Raw genomic sequence first — 15785 nt, forward strand, 5'->3', positions numbered from 1 at the left:
CTCTACATGCCCCTAAGGCTGACCAACACGACGGATTGTAGTCAGCTGGAGGCGTGTCTTAATGAAATTAAACAATGGATGTCCGCTAACTTTTTGCAACTCAACGCCAAAAAAACGGAAATGCTGATTATCGGTCCTGCTAGACACCGACCTCTATTTAATAATACAACTCTAACATTTGACAACCAAACAATTAAACAAGGCGACACGGTAAAGAATCTGGGTATTATTTTCGAGCCAACTCTCTCCTTTAAGTCACACATTAAAAGCGTTACTAAAACGGCCTTCTTTCATCTCCGTAATATCGCTAAAATTCGCTCCATTTTGTCCACTAAAGACGCTGAGATCATTATCCATGCGTTTGTTACGTCTCGTCTCGACTACTGTAACGTATTATTTTCGGGTCTCCCCATGTCTAGCATTAAAAGATTACAGTTGGTACAAAATGCGGCTGCTAGACTTTTGACAAGAACAAGTCAGTTTGATCATATTACGCCTGTACTGGCTCACCTGCACTGGCTTCCTGTGCACTTAAGATGTGACTTTAAGGTTTTACTACTTACGTATAAAATACTACACGGTCTAGTTCCATCCTATCTTGTCGATTGTATTGTACCATATGTCCCGGCAAGAAATCTGCGTACAAAGGACTCCGGCTTATTAGTGATTCTCAAAGCCCAAAAAAAGTCTGAGGGCTATAGAGCGTTTTCCGTTCGGGCTCCAGTACTCTAGAATGCCCTCCCGGTAACAGTTTGAGATGCTACCTCAGTAGACGCATTTAAGTCTCACCTTAAAACTCATTTGTATACTCTAGCCTTTAAATAGACTCCCTTTTTAGACCAGTTGATCTGCCGTTTCTTTTCTTTTTCTTCTATGTCCCACTCTCCCTTGTGGAGGGGGTCCGGTCCGATCCGGTGGCCATGTACTGTTTGCCTGTGTATCGGCTGGGGACATCTCTGCGCTGCTGATCCGCCTCCGCTTGGGATGGTTTCCTGCTGGCTACGCTGTGAGCGGGACTCTCGCTGCTGTGTTGGATCCGCTTTGGACTGGACTCTCGCGACTGTGTTGGATCCAATATGGATTTAACTTTCACAGTATCGTGTTAGACCCGCTCGACATCCATTGCTTTCGTCCTCTCCAAGGTTTTCATAGTCATCATTGTCACCGACGTCCCACTGGGTGTGAGTTTTCCTTGCCCTTATGTGGGCCTACCGAAGATGTGGTAGTGGTTTGTGTTGTGGTTTGTGCAGCCCTTTGAGACACTAGTGATTTAGGGCTATATAAGTAAACAGTGATTGATTGATTGATTGATGTACCATATTTACCGTATTTTGATCATTTTAATCAATGCAGGAATTAAATCTTTGGCACAATCATTTCCGTTTCCATAGCAGCGCACGTCCCACAATGTGTGTTCCTACTTCCACAAACAAACACAGTGTGTGTTCTAATCACTTGGTAACAAACAACAAAGACGACTATTTTTGGACAAAAAGAGGATTCACAACCTTATCTTTTAAAATCTGATTTCATGGAGAATGAAATACTGCTTCTGCAAGCGAGAACAAAGGACGTTGGAGCAGACAGAAGCCGATAGTGAGGCGAAAGTGACTCGAAGCTGCAAAATGTGGAATTTGAAGCCACGCTACTTCGACATAAATGGAGTGCTTACCTATAATTAACCGGAAAAAACGTCCCCGGCAAGCTGGACCAAACATAACTGGCCATCGAGTGACTCACACTTTATATTGCACATAATACATGCAGCACGTCGCGTGTGTATCATGACAGACAACATACACTGTCAAGCTAGCTATGTACAAACAAAACATGAAATGTGAGCTAATGCTTTAACGATACCATATCATGACTGTTCATGTTTTTCAGTCAGTACAAATTAGTGTCTTAATGCATTGTGTTGTGCATTACAAACTGAAACGCATTTTGTTTTGACATAGAAGCTAGCTAATCTCTTGCCGTAGTTAGCTTCTAGGGCTAATACCGCCGATGTGTTAGTACGCTAGAAAGAGAGTTCCTCTGTGTTTGGTCATTCAATAACAATGCCCCTACAGTTTGGTTATTATACAGGTTACGGAATGTAAATAAAGTATTGTTGACGGTTACTTACGTTACTTCGCATGCGGTCAGCGTTCGGCCCCCAGCCAAATTTTTGGGGTATAAATCTCACAGAAATTACCGAGCCTTTTTGAGAGATAATGAGCAAGCCAGTCATACATGATCAGCGACGTAGCAGGAGGAACAACAGATCCCTTCCCCATCAACAACAATGCTAATCAAGCAGGCTTTGTGAGAGGCAACAACGGTTACGTTGGGAAAAATAATCATCCAGATCCTTCTATTTTTGAGCCCGAACACAAGGAGGATGAGCAATACAATTTAGAAGCCCAGTGCTAAGCGAAAGCAGCTTTATTGAAACACTATAGCATTGCTGGGTGCTAAACATACAAACTAACCATAACAAAACAAACTGTACAATTTCCACTCTCGGCAGGATGCCGACTGACAGGAGGCTCGCATAATCCCGTTTAGATGAAGAAACAACCAATCTCTACGTGAAGGGTTTAAAAAAGTTGCAGCAACAAGCGTCTTTTTGGCCATTTCGGGTATGTCAAAGTCGACCAATCTCTCGGTCTATGGCCACATTTTTTTTACTACCAAGTGAGCGATGCATTAATTATAATCTACAACTAACTCTTACCAAATTTGAGAAAGGTTGGCTCAGTGTGTCAACAATAGCAGAGTAAAATAGCATTAGCTCACTGCTATCAATGCGGCGCTAAAATAGGCCGTCTGCGTTACCGCTTATAATAATAATAATATCACTCATATTTGGTAAATTTTTCGGTCACAATATTTAAATGGATTAATGTTAGCGGTTTATTGATTTTTTTTTTTTTAAGAGGGTTTTATTGGGAGTAGAGAGGACCCTCAATTTGTTGACTCTATTGTTAGCTACTGTATTTTCCGGACTACAAGGCGCACTTAAAATCCTTTCAATTTCTCAAAACTCGACAGTGTTTTGCCTTAAAACCCGGTGCGCCTAATGTAAGGAATAATTTTGGTTGTGCTTACCGACCTTGAAACTATTTTATTTGATACATGGTGAAATGATGTGTGAACTGTAGATGGCAGTCACAGATATGTGTAGACTGCAATGACTCAAGTAAACAACACCAACATTTTATATGTTCCATTGAAAAAATATTACACATGGTACTCAAAAATCCCTCAAAATGTTTTAGTTCGACTTTGGTAAGCTATGAAGCCGCACCGCTTGATGGATTGTACTGTGCTTCAACATACGAGTATTATCGTGTGAAAGACATTATCTGCCGTTTTGTTTCGCAATAATATGCAAAAGTAACTTTTTTTACCTTCCGGTACCTGCTGATCTGTATTTGGGATCTGCATAAGTCCTGACCATTTGCGCAGGTTGTAGTCCGTCACGACACTATAGTCAATAACCTTTTTTTTTCTCTCTATTTTCTTGCTATGGGACATTCATCCTCCACTGTTGCCATTTCTAATATAAAGTAGTGTAAAGATCTTACTTATATCTGTCAGTAAACTCGCCATGAAAGCGTTAAAACATACCGGTGTAGTGAGTTTAAATTATTCACCCAAAGAACTTTACTTATTAGAGAGTTCCAGTCGAACGTTTTTTCATGACACATTTCCGGCATTGTTATTGCAGTAGTGATCCACGGATGAGGAGATGCTGCTCCGTCATTGAGTTAAGTAAAGTCTGACTGTCTATAAACAGTGAGCTCCATCTTTTGACACTTCTTCCGTCCTTGCACGCTACACCGCTACAAAAAAGATGACGGAGAAAAGAGGCTGCCGAAGGTGAGCCACGTAAATAAGACCGGCCATAAAACGGCGCATCCTCAAGTGACTGTCAGAAAGCAACTTGAAGAGGGTCTGCAAAACATATTCTATGCAACATTTTGACCAAAGAACCACCTTCACAAGTTATGTAGACCACAAGGAAGTGTTTTCCATTTAGAAAAAAAAATAAATAATATGAGCCCTTTAATGCGCCTTATTAGTGCGTCGTTTGTATTAAAATAGATCTGACTCGACCCGCTCATCGGCAGTACGCCTTATAATCCGGTGCGCCCTATGGTCCGGAAAATACGGTATTGATTTACGATTTCAAATGTCTTGTCTTACACAAGGATTGTGAATGATTAACAGCACATATATTTCCAATGTTTGCGTATTTCCAGTACGACCGATCTGATAATATGGTCAGACTGCAAATGTGTTCCTCGAGTGACGTAGAATCTACGGAAATTGCTGAAGATATTCTAACTGTCCGACTGAATTAATGGCCTTTTGTGATGTTTAGACAGTATTTCCACATACTTTACAATTGGGTATGGTTTAGAGGATACAATGAAACACAATTCAGAATATAAAATCAACTTGTTTTTCCACTCTACTGTTGGATAAATCTTTCTGAGGGTTAGTGTTGTACCTGAGCTGCATTCCACAGCTTATCGTGGGTCTTGGCGTTCTCCAGCTGACTTCGGCTGTACAGATAGGGCCTCTCATCTTTGGCGTGATCTTTCAAGGTCTTTTGAGCCCACTCGTACGCACCTGGAAACCCGTGGCATACAAAAGAAGATCAATATGTTCTGATGTGCAAGGCTCAAAATGTCATCAATTACATGTCGCACAAAGCGACATATATAACTATACATAAACACATACATATATATATATATATATATATATATATATATATATATATATATATATATATATATATATATATATATACATATATATATACACATATACACATATATATATATATATATATATAAACATATATACATATATATATTTATACATATATATTTATACATACACATATATATATTTATACATATATATATATATTTATACATATATACATACACATATTATATATATATACACATATTATATATATATACATACATATACACAAATATATATATATATATATACACATATACACATATATATATTATTATTTATTTAACAAATTTGTAAACATCGGCTTTATCCTTTTAATATTGGAAAAACTATAATAATTCTGCCCATGTTAATCCACATTAAACTGCCTCAAGTTGTTGCTTTGATTACATAAAATGAAACAACCTTTCTTCTACATATAAAATCAAATCATCATGCTTAATTTATTACAGTATTTGGGAAGCCTGTAGTTGACTTTTATTATGTAAATGTTGTATTTTTATCAACATGTGATAGCAGGGACCCTGCTATTCAAAACTAGGCTGCTACATTACTAATGATTAATGTAACCATTGCTGAAAAATAGTACAATAACAATAGGAGAGACTATTCATCCCTGAACACAATGGAGTTCAATGAAATAACAGACAGACAGGGCTTTGCTGCCCCTAACACACACACACCGCAAAACGAGCTAACGTTACGCTAAAAGCTAATTAGCCTTCACCTCAAGCCTGAACTGCCAGCGAGCTGAGCTGAAGTTTAAGTTTCTAGAAGGTCAACGGGCTCATAGTGATGTTTGTAATTGTTGTGACTGGGAAGTGTTTAGTATAATTTGGGTGGAGTATATATTTAGCTATAATCCGCTACAGAACATATCAGTCTTTGAGCTGAATGTTTCTGTGCATTGTCCCTTCAAATAAAGACTAAACTAAACTAAAAGGAGACATATAGCGAGTTTATATTTTTTTCTGACTTAGAAATGTTGTTACAATGTTGGATACAATGTTGGATACTCATGTTAAGCAATACCAAAGCTTAAAGTCATAAGGTTCATGCATTTTGGAAGCCGGTGTTCACATTGTCGTTATGTCAGAGCGAGGTGGACGTACTTATTAGAACAAACTTGCTATGAAATCACTAAAAACTACCGGTAGAACAAAGACGCTGTCAGAGCGAAGGCACTTAAATAAAACCGCCCATAAAATGGTGCAGCCTGCGGAAAGTAGCTTGAAGATGGTCTGTAAAACATAATCTTTGTAACATTTTGACCAAATAACCACCATTACATGTTATGTAGACCAGTGGTCCCCAACCACCGGGGGCCGATTGGTACCGGGCCACACAAGAAATTAAATTTAAAAAAAATATATATATATTTTTTTTCTAATTATTAAATCAACATAAAAAACACAATATATACATTATATATCAATATAGATCAATACAGCCCGTAAGAACACGATTGTATTTCTTTATAAAAAACAAACAAACAAAAAAAAAAAAAACGCCCCCCCTGGTCTGTGGGACATATTTTGAAGCGTTGACCGGTCCGCAGCTACAAAAAGGTTGGGGACCACTGATGTAGACCACAATGAATTGTTTTAAATGTAGAAAAAATTCACTTTAATTCGCCTTGTGTATGAAAATAGACCCGTTCATCGACGGTTTACCTTATAATTTGGTGCATTTGATGGCCCGTAAAAATTACGGTACTGTTCTGGAACTTTGTCTGACCAGATAACTGAAAAGTATATTCAATAAGAAGCTATAATGAACCTTTTTAAGCGATCAAAGCAGCACAGACTTCTAAATTTGGCAAAAAGTTGCAACTTACCCTCTATGCTGTCATATTTCTTGTTGTAGAAGCAGAAGTTGTCGGTGAGCTCTCGGCGCACCACCAACTCCTCGATGAAGGGTGCAACTGATTCACTGGCGTTCTTCCCACACTTTTTGACTTGCAGGGCCACACGCTGGGCAGACAGGTGTCCTGATGTGAAGGTTGACAAGTTTGGTAAGTAAGTTAGGAGGTAAGCAACATTTATTCACACAGCGCAGCAGCAACTGTTGTGTATTAAAGGGGAACATTATCACAATTTCAAAAGGGTTAAAAACAATAAAAATCAGTTCCCAGTGGCTTGTTGTATTGTTTGAAGTTTTTTTCAAAATTTTACCGGTCTCGGAATATCCCTAAATAAAGCTTAAAAGTGCCTTATTTTCGGCTCTCTGCGAAGACACTGGCCATTTCCCTGTGACGTCACACAGTGCTGCCAATGTAAACAAACAATGGGAATACCACAGCAAGATATAGCGACATTAGCTTGGATTCAAACTCGGATTTCAGCGACTTAAGGAATTCAACAGATTACGCATGTATTGAAACAGATAGTTGGAGTATGAAAATATTGAAGAAGAAACTGAAGCTATTGACGCTATTCATAGCCATAGCATGGCCGAATAGCTGCGTTAGCATCGCCGGTAAAATGTGCGGACCAAACAATCAGGACTTTCGCATCTTTTGACACTGGAGCAACTTAAATCCGTCGATTGGTAAGTGTTTTTTTCGCATTAAATGTGGGTGGAAGGAAACGTAATATAGTTGTAAATGCATCTACAGGTTATCCATACATCTCTGTTCCATGTCTGCTTTAGCACCGCCGGTAAATAGCATGTTAGCATCGATTAGCGTAGCATGTTAGCATCGATTAGCTGGCAGTCAAAATCAACAAAACTCACCTTTTTGATTTCGTTGACTATCGCTGCAAATGCATTTGCAGGTTATCCATACATCTCTGTGTCATGTCTGCCTTAGCATCGCCGGTCAAATGTGGAGACACTCTGGCACATTCAATGGGGGTCTGGCGGCAGACACTTTCGCATCTTCGGGCCAGTGGTGCAACTTGAATCCCTCCCTGTTAGTGTTGTTACACCCTCCGACAACACACCGTCGAGGCATGATGTCTCCAAGGTTCCAAAAAATAGTCAAAAAAACGGAAAATAACAGAGCTGAGACCCGGTGTTTGTAATGTGTTGAAAATGAAAATGGTGGGTGTGTTACCTCGGCGACGTCACATTCTGACGTCATCGCCTCCAGCTCGGTAAACAGAAAGGCGTTTAATTCGCCAAAATTCACCCATTTAGAGTTCGAAAATCGGTTAAAAAAAATAGATGGTCTTTTTTCTGCACCATCAAGGTATATACTGACGCTTACATAGTACTGGTTATAATGTTCCCCTTTAACTTTCAGAGTGTTAGGAACTTTTTGGATAGTGCGGCGACTTCATTTTCTGTGTTATAACTGGCAACAGGCATTCATAAGTTCAGCTTTTTTTATGAGTAACGTTAACGTTATGTCTTTGTTGCAACGGAAGGCTGATAATGTGTCCCCGGCACATTTGACTCCGTTTTGAGAGGGAAAACGCACGTTTAACAATTTGGAAAAAAACGTAACGGACAGAAATATCTCAGGTTGGTTTCACAATGGATCAATACAGCCGGGCCCAATAAAGCTATGAAAATCTATTAGGATTTGAGTGACATTTTTGTATACAAAAGTTATGAAGCTGCTGGTATATTTCATGCTGTGATTCAGAGGTAGCCTAAAGTGAATCCTTTATTACTCACAACAGAAACATGTACTATATTTGACCCAGTTCTGATCTGATGAGTTACATTTCCGTGGTATTATTGGTGTATTCTGCAACTCCAATGGTCATTTATTTAATTTAGCTGTTTTTTTAATGTGGTGGCATATTTATATTTTTCGTCAGAAATTATTAATTAAATCAACTGGATATGTATTGAGTTACATGTAAATGATGCTACTATGTACGTTCATAATATGGTTTCTCTCATTTCAGAAAGAAACAAGCCATCAATCGAGACTTGGTACAAAGGAAGGTCTGCACACCACACAGCAAGCGGCTGCACTGACTGATGCTATCCTGAATATGTTGGTAACTGACATGAGTCGACTATCAATGGTGGAGGATGAAGGTTTTAGACAAATTATTCACGTCCTCAACCCCGATTACACTCTTCCCTCGAGGAACCATTTTACCAAACTGATGGAGAGGAAGTATGAGCGGACATTCCATGCAGTGTAGACTGACGTAAAAGCCACCCAGAGCAAAATTGCTCTCACTACTGATGGACAAGTGTAGCCTCCCCTGGGCAATACATGCCACTACTTGGAAATAAATGGAATATGAAGTCAATCTGCCTTACGATCATGCCACTAGAGAAGGGGTTGGGAACCTTTTTGGCTGAGAGAGCCAAAAAGCCAAATAATTTAAAATGTATTTTCGTAAGAGCCATATAATATTTTTTTTTAACACTGAACACAACTAAACGCGTGCATTTTTAAGTAAGACCAACATTTATAGAGTATAATAAGTCTCTTATTTTTTGTAATAACATTGCTATTCTGAAGCTAACTGTGGAGGGAGCGTGGCCCGCGGGCCTGCAGCGAACTGGGGTGTGCCAGGACCGGCCTCAAAATCAGCGAGAGCTGCGTAGATGGCCCACCTGAGCCTTGTTATCTAATCACTTGTCGCTCTGTTATAAGCAGCAGCCAGGAGGAGAGACGGGGTTGGGGCTGGAGCCAGAGCGCGAGCGAGAACGAAAGAGAAAAATACAATTGCTGGAAAGCAACTGAGGGACTTATTGAAAAATAAAACAATAGTGTTACCCTGAAACGGGCTCTCATGTCGGTGCTTGGTGGTCTGAAGAACCCCCAGGAGGACAAGCCCCACACTAACCTTTAATAAATAAATAACTTCTTAACGCAACTTCTTGAATAGGTGCGCTAATAAATGGATGGATGGACTAAAAATGCATGAGAATGTTTTATGTTTTGAACATTATTTTTAACACTTATTACAAGTGGAATTATTCATTACTTATCATGTTAAGCAATGTCAGCTCAGATTTATCCGAGAGCCAGATGCAGTCATCAAAAGAGCCACATCTGGCTCGCGAGCCATAGGTTCCCTACCCCTGCGCTACAGGAAAGACATTCAGCATCCAACATTGCAGAATGGTTGGAATAGGTAATAGCCAGGTTTGAAATTCCCCTAAACAAAATTATTGCTATTGTGCAGGACAATCAATCAATCAATCAATCAATGTTTACTTATATAGCCCTGGTGCACTTTATTAAAAAAAATAAAAATGTTGTAACACTTGCCTTGTTTAATTTGGCAAGTGGAAAGGACATGGTGCCAGTATGCTGTTTTTTTTTTAAATAAAGTATTGGAATGGATAGAAATGTAGTTTCTCTTTTATCCGATTATTAATCGATTAATCGAAGTAATAATCCACAGATTAATCAATTATCAAATTAATCGTTAGTTGCAGCCCTAATGTATATATACATACATACATACACACATTATTATGATGGAAATGTGATTATTCATTAATATAAAATTAGATAATAAAGAGTACGTGAAAGTTAGACTCCTACCTTGTTTACTTCCATGACATCCTCTTAAAAGTTTAGTAACCAAACAAAAATATCCAGTAGCTAAAATGCTCTAAACATGGATAAGTGTGGAGAGAGTGTTTTGCATTTTTCCCATCATTCATTACAGGGGATTTAAATGGGTGTGATTTGGAATTATGTGTTGTGGTTGGACATTTTTTTTTTTATAACATCCACAAAGTTCAGTGAGCAGGTTGTGTTACATGTGACTTTTTGTGCAGTTTTTTTTTTTTGCAACATGAGTGGGAAAAATTGCTTGGATTCGGTCAAATATAAAAATACTGCGCCGTGTACACTTCAATGTGCAAATTATAGTCATTAACCTAGATTACTGCCATTGACCACAAAATGGCTGCAAACTTGGAGCAATTTGCTGTTGGATGTTTAAAAGCCTACTGAAAACCACCAGAACAGACCACGCAGTCTGATAGTTTATATATCAATGATGAAATATTAACATTGCAACACATGCCAATACGGCCTTTTTAGTTTACTAAATTCCAATTTTAAATTTCCCGCGAGTTTCTTGTTGAAAACGTCGCGGAATGATGACGCATACGCGTGATGTCACGGACTGTTAGGAAATATTAGCGCTGCACCACTCGCAGCTAAAAGTCGTCTGCTTTGACCGCATAATTACACAGTATTTTGGACATCTGTGTTGCTGAATCTTTTGCAATTTGTTCATTTAATAATGGAGACTATAAAGAACAATGCTGTTGTTGGAAAGCGGTGGATTGCAGCTGTCTTTAGCACCGAGACACAACCGGTGTTTCGTTGTTTGTTGTGAAGCTTTAACACAGAGCGGTCAGGCGAACATGTTTCTCTACGTCAACCAGCAAGTTTTTGGATGGGAACATTGTGATATGTATTATACCGGAGACATCAGTGGATTATTCGTCATCCTGCAGCAGCTGTCAAAAAAGGCAGCTCGGCTTCTCTGTGAGACACTGCGTGTTCACAGCAGCCATCCGACCTCGAGGTATGTCTTTACAATCTTTAAAATCTCACTAAAACACTAATACAACAATAAGCAGATAAGGCAGGGGTAGGGAACCTATGGCTCTAGAGCCAGATGTGGCTCTTTTGATGACTGCATCTGGCTCTCAGATAAATCTTAGCTGACATTGCTTAACACGATAATTACGAATAATTCCGCTGGAATTCACAGTGCTAAAAATAACGTGCAAAATATAAAACATTCTCATGCATTTAAATCCATCCATCTGTTTCCTACCGCACCTGTTCAAGAAGTCGGATTAATGGTAAGAAGTATTTTATGTCACGATGGGCGGGGTCGCAGCTTGCTGCGGGGTCGTTCTCCCAGGAAGGCAGACATACAATTCGGGGCATGGCATTTAAACTAAAAAAAGATACAAACAAAAATCGCTCACAGCTTAGAAACAACTAACGCATAAACAGACTATGAACATAAATCAAACAAAACTTACTTGGCATGGCATGAAGCACGAAACTATGGCAAGGCATGAAACAAGTCAGCACAGAGCAAGAAAAGATCACATTGACGCCAGAGCGACTGACTGGCAAAGACAAGCTTGAATACTGCCTCTGATTAGTGCTCGGAAAGCAGGTGAGCGGGCATTTTGTCCACCAGAGACAGGTGGACAAAATGAGTAACCAAGGAAACCAGACAAGGGAGTGGAAAAAAAACAGGAACTTAAAGAGTACAAAAGACAAACAGCACATGGCCAAACAAAAACATGATCAACAGACATGACATTTTATTCATTATTGGTTAGCTTCAGAATAACAATATTATGAAAAATAATAAGAGACAAAATTATGCTCTAAAAATGTTGGTGTTACTTAAAAATGCACGCATTTAGTTGTATTCAGTGTTAAAAAATATGATATGGCTCTCACGGAAATACATTTTGAAATATTTGGCTTCCATGGCTCTCTCAGCCAAAAAGGTTCCCGACCCCTGAGATAAGGGATCTTCCAGAATTATCCTAGTAAATGTGACTAATTACATGAGAAACGCTCACTTTGCCGCCGCCGCCATCGCTTTTTGAATTTTTTTAAAATGTATTTTTTTTCTTAGTCCTTCACTATCAATATCGTAATTCACAACTCTTTCATTCTCGCTCAAATTAATGGGGAAATTGTCGCTTTCTCGGTCCGAATTGCTCTTACTGCTGGTGGCTCCCATTATAAACAATGTGAATATGTGTGGAGCCCTACAATTTGTGACGTCACTCGCACATACCAAAAGTTGCAAACTTTATCGTCGATGTTCTCTACTAAATCCTTTAAAGGGGAACATTATCACCAGACCTATGTAAGCGTCAATATATACCTTGATGGTGCAGAAAAAAGAGCATCTATTTTTTTAACCGATTTCCGAACTCTAAATGGGTGAATTTTGGCAAGTTAAACGCCTTTCTGTTTATCGGGCTGGAGGCGATGACGTCAGAATGTGACGTCGCCGAGGTAACACACCCACCATTTTCATTTTCAACACATTACAAACACCGGGTCTCAGCTCTGTTATTTTCCGTTTTTTCGACTATTTTTTGGAACCTTGGAGAGATCATGCCTCGACGATGTGTTGTCGGAGGGTGTAACAACACTAACAGGGAGGGATTCAAGTTGCACCACTGGCCCGAAGATGCGAAAGTGTCTGCCGCCAGACCCCCATTGAATGTGCCAGAGTGTCTCCACATTTTACCGGTGATGCTAAGAAAGACATGGCACAGAGATGTATGGATAACCTGCAGATGCTTTTGCAACGATAGTCAACGAAATCACAAAGCTGAGTTTTGTTGATGTTGACTGCCAGCTAATCGATGCTAACATGCTACACTAATCGATGCTAACATGCTATTTACCGGCGGTGCTAAAGCAGACATGGAACAGAGATGTCTGGATAACCTGTAGATGCATTTGCAACTATATTACGTTTCCTTCCACCCACTTTCAATGCGAAAAAAACACTTACCAATCGACGGATTTAAGTTGCTCCAGTGTGAAAAGATGCGAAAGTCCTGATCGTTTGGTCCGCACATTTTACCGGCGATGCTAACGCAGCTATTCGGCCATGCTATGGCTATGAATAGCGTCAATAGCTATTCGCTCAATAGCTTCAGTTTCTTCTTCAATACTTTCATACTCCAACCATCCGTTTCAATACATGCGTAATTTGTTGAATCACTTAATCCGCTGAAATCCGAGTTTGAATCCGAGCTAATGTCGCTATATCTTGCTGTGGTATTCCATTGTTTGTTTAAATCGGCAGCACTGTGTGACGTCACAGGGAAGTGGCCAGTGTCTTCGCTGAGAGTCGAAAATAAGGCACTTTTAAGCTTTATTTAGGGATATTCCGAGACCGGTAACATTTTGAAAAAAACTTCAAAAAATACACAAGCCACTGGGAACTGATTTTTATTGTTTTTAACCCTTTTGAAATTGTGATAATGTTCCCCTTTAAGCAAAAATATGGTAATATAGCGAAATGATCAAGTATGACACAAAGAATGGCCCTGCTACTCCCGTTTAGATAAGAAAATCTCATTTCAGTAGGCCTTTAAAATCAAATTGGAAGCAACCTGCGGACTAGATTCCTTATTAAATTCATGACGTCTCACGGGTCAAACTGAACACGCCGTGTTATGGACACCTATGGTTTAATCCCTGGAACTAATTCACCAGGTGCGTTAACCAGTGTTTCTGTTTTGCCTGCATTAAGCTGCAGAGAGTTATCGATTAGCCATTGTTTTATGTCTACAAAGACACAAAAAGGTATTCATGATCACATGCGCATGCACGAACAAAACAAAACATTATACTAGCAATAAGTAAAGAGCAGAGGACTGAAGGACGTGGACGTACTTGAGCCACGTGTATGCCAGCGGCAAGCCCTCGCGCTTCTTCATGAGACCCTGCTAAAGTCAATGTCTCCCTGAAAAAAATCAATAGAATGGCCCTGTGACAAAAGCTATCTCGTGGTTGAAGGATAAGAGGCAGCAGCGTGAAATTGCTGCACTGCAGCGTTATGGATTGAGGCGCCGGGGCACAACCCCAACAGTGACAAAGCTTGTGATTCGTTTATACGTATAGGATGTGTTCATATTGGACGAATTGATTGAAACGCCACCTGCCTTCTGGAGGCACTTACAACTCTGTGCGCAGCAGTTGGGATTAGACTGCTGAAAAACAGTCTAGGACATTAACCACGGTGGAACCTCTGACACAGAACTACCAAAAGTGGGACAATGTTGATTTAGAATACCAGTATTTTCAGGGGAAAAATACCCCTCAAAATTGAAAGGGAATTTTAGTCCATCGTCAAGTCTTAATCAATCTTTTTAAACCAACACAATAGCACCACTTATTGTGTTTGTTTTGTGATGCGTCCTAAGAAGGCACACAGCACATGACACTATTAATTCTAGCAATACCTATAGAGCACCAGTAGGTGTCAGTCTCACTCTGGAAAAATAGTGCTGTCACATTTGTTGGTTGTTAAAGTTAAAATACCACTGATAGTCACACACACGAGGTGTGGTGAAATTACTTGGATTAATTTCAATTAATCCCATTAAATATCATAAATTGTAATATTCATTATTGGTGTTTTGTTTTGCATGAGCAAAGCGAGTCACAAAAAAAAAAAAAAGAATATATGCACTTAACGTGTCTATTTTAACACCTTGTTCATGTTAAAAAAAATAGAATTAAAAGGGGAACTTCACTTTTTGGGAATTTTGTTTATCATTCACAATCCTTATGTGAGAAAAGAACAAAACTTCTAAAAGAACAAAATATTTTCCCATATATTATCTGCACCGGACTTATTATAAGCCACAGATATATATATATATGTATATATATATATATATATATATATATATATATATATATATATATATATATATATATATATATATATATATATATATATATATATATATATATATATATATATATATATATATACACACACAGTTGTGATCAAAATTATTCAACCCCCACACAATTTTGGTGTTTTAGCAAGTTGGACATTTATTCCATATTTTGTTTATAGTCATATCAAATAAAGATGCATTAAATAGACAAATGCAACTTGAATTACAACATTATATTTTGTAACATACCAAACAGTGTCATTTCTCTTAATATCTCATTGACAAAATTATTCAACCCCTTGAATATCAAACATAACTCTTAAGAACAGAATTTGAATAAGGTCTTTTCAATCAGGTGTTGAAAACACCTGTAGATGGGATTAGAACCATAACGAACATAAATTAAACTGATTGAAAAGACTGTGACGCTCAGTTTCATGTAGATGGTCAAAGGTGTATTTGCAACATGGTGAAGTCCAGGGAGTGGTCAAAGAAGTCAAGAGTGGAGGTAATTTCTCTTCAAAAGAAAGGATATGGATATAAAAAAATAGCAAAGACATTACACATTTCAAGAGACACAGTTGGGAGCATCATTCGCAAGTTTAAAGCTAAAGGCACAGTGGAAACACTACCTGGGCGTGGTAGAAAGAGGATGCTGTGTGCAA

At 38.8% G+C, this 15785-nt stretch overlaps 1 protein-coding gene across 1 annotated transcript in view; it reads right to left on the bottom strand.

Annotated features, from left to right (window-relative positions):
- The window catches only part of cpdp (CPD photolyase), a 41279-nt gene that overhangs the window by 6879 nt on the left and 18615 nt on the right, over positions 1-15785 (bottom strand). Inside the window, exons 7-8 of the mRNA XM_061890312.1 lie at positions 6605-6757; positions 4502-4623 (exon numbers count right to left, since the gene is read on the bottom strand). Coding sequence (XP_061746296.1) covers positions 4502-4623; positions 6605-6757 — 275 coding nt within the window. The remainder of the gene's footprint in view (positions 1-4501; positions 4624-6604; positions 6758-15785) is intronic.

Source organism: Nerophis ophidion, linkage group LG28, assembly GCF_033978795.1.
Source record: "Nerophis ophidion isolate RoL-2023_Sa linkage group LG28, RoL_Noph_v1.0, whole genome shotgun sequence".
NCBI classification, from domain to species: domain Eukaryota; kingdom Metazoa; phylum Chordata; class Actinopteri; order Syngnathiformes; family Syngnathidae; genus Nerophis; species Nerophis ophidion.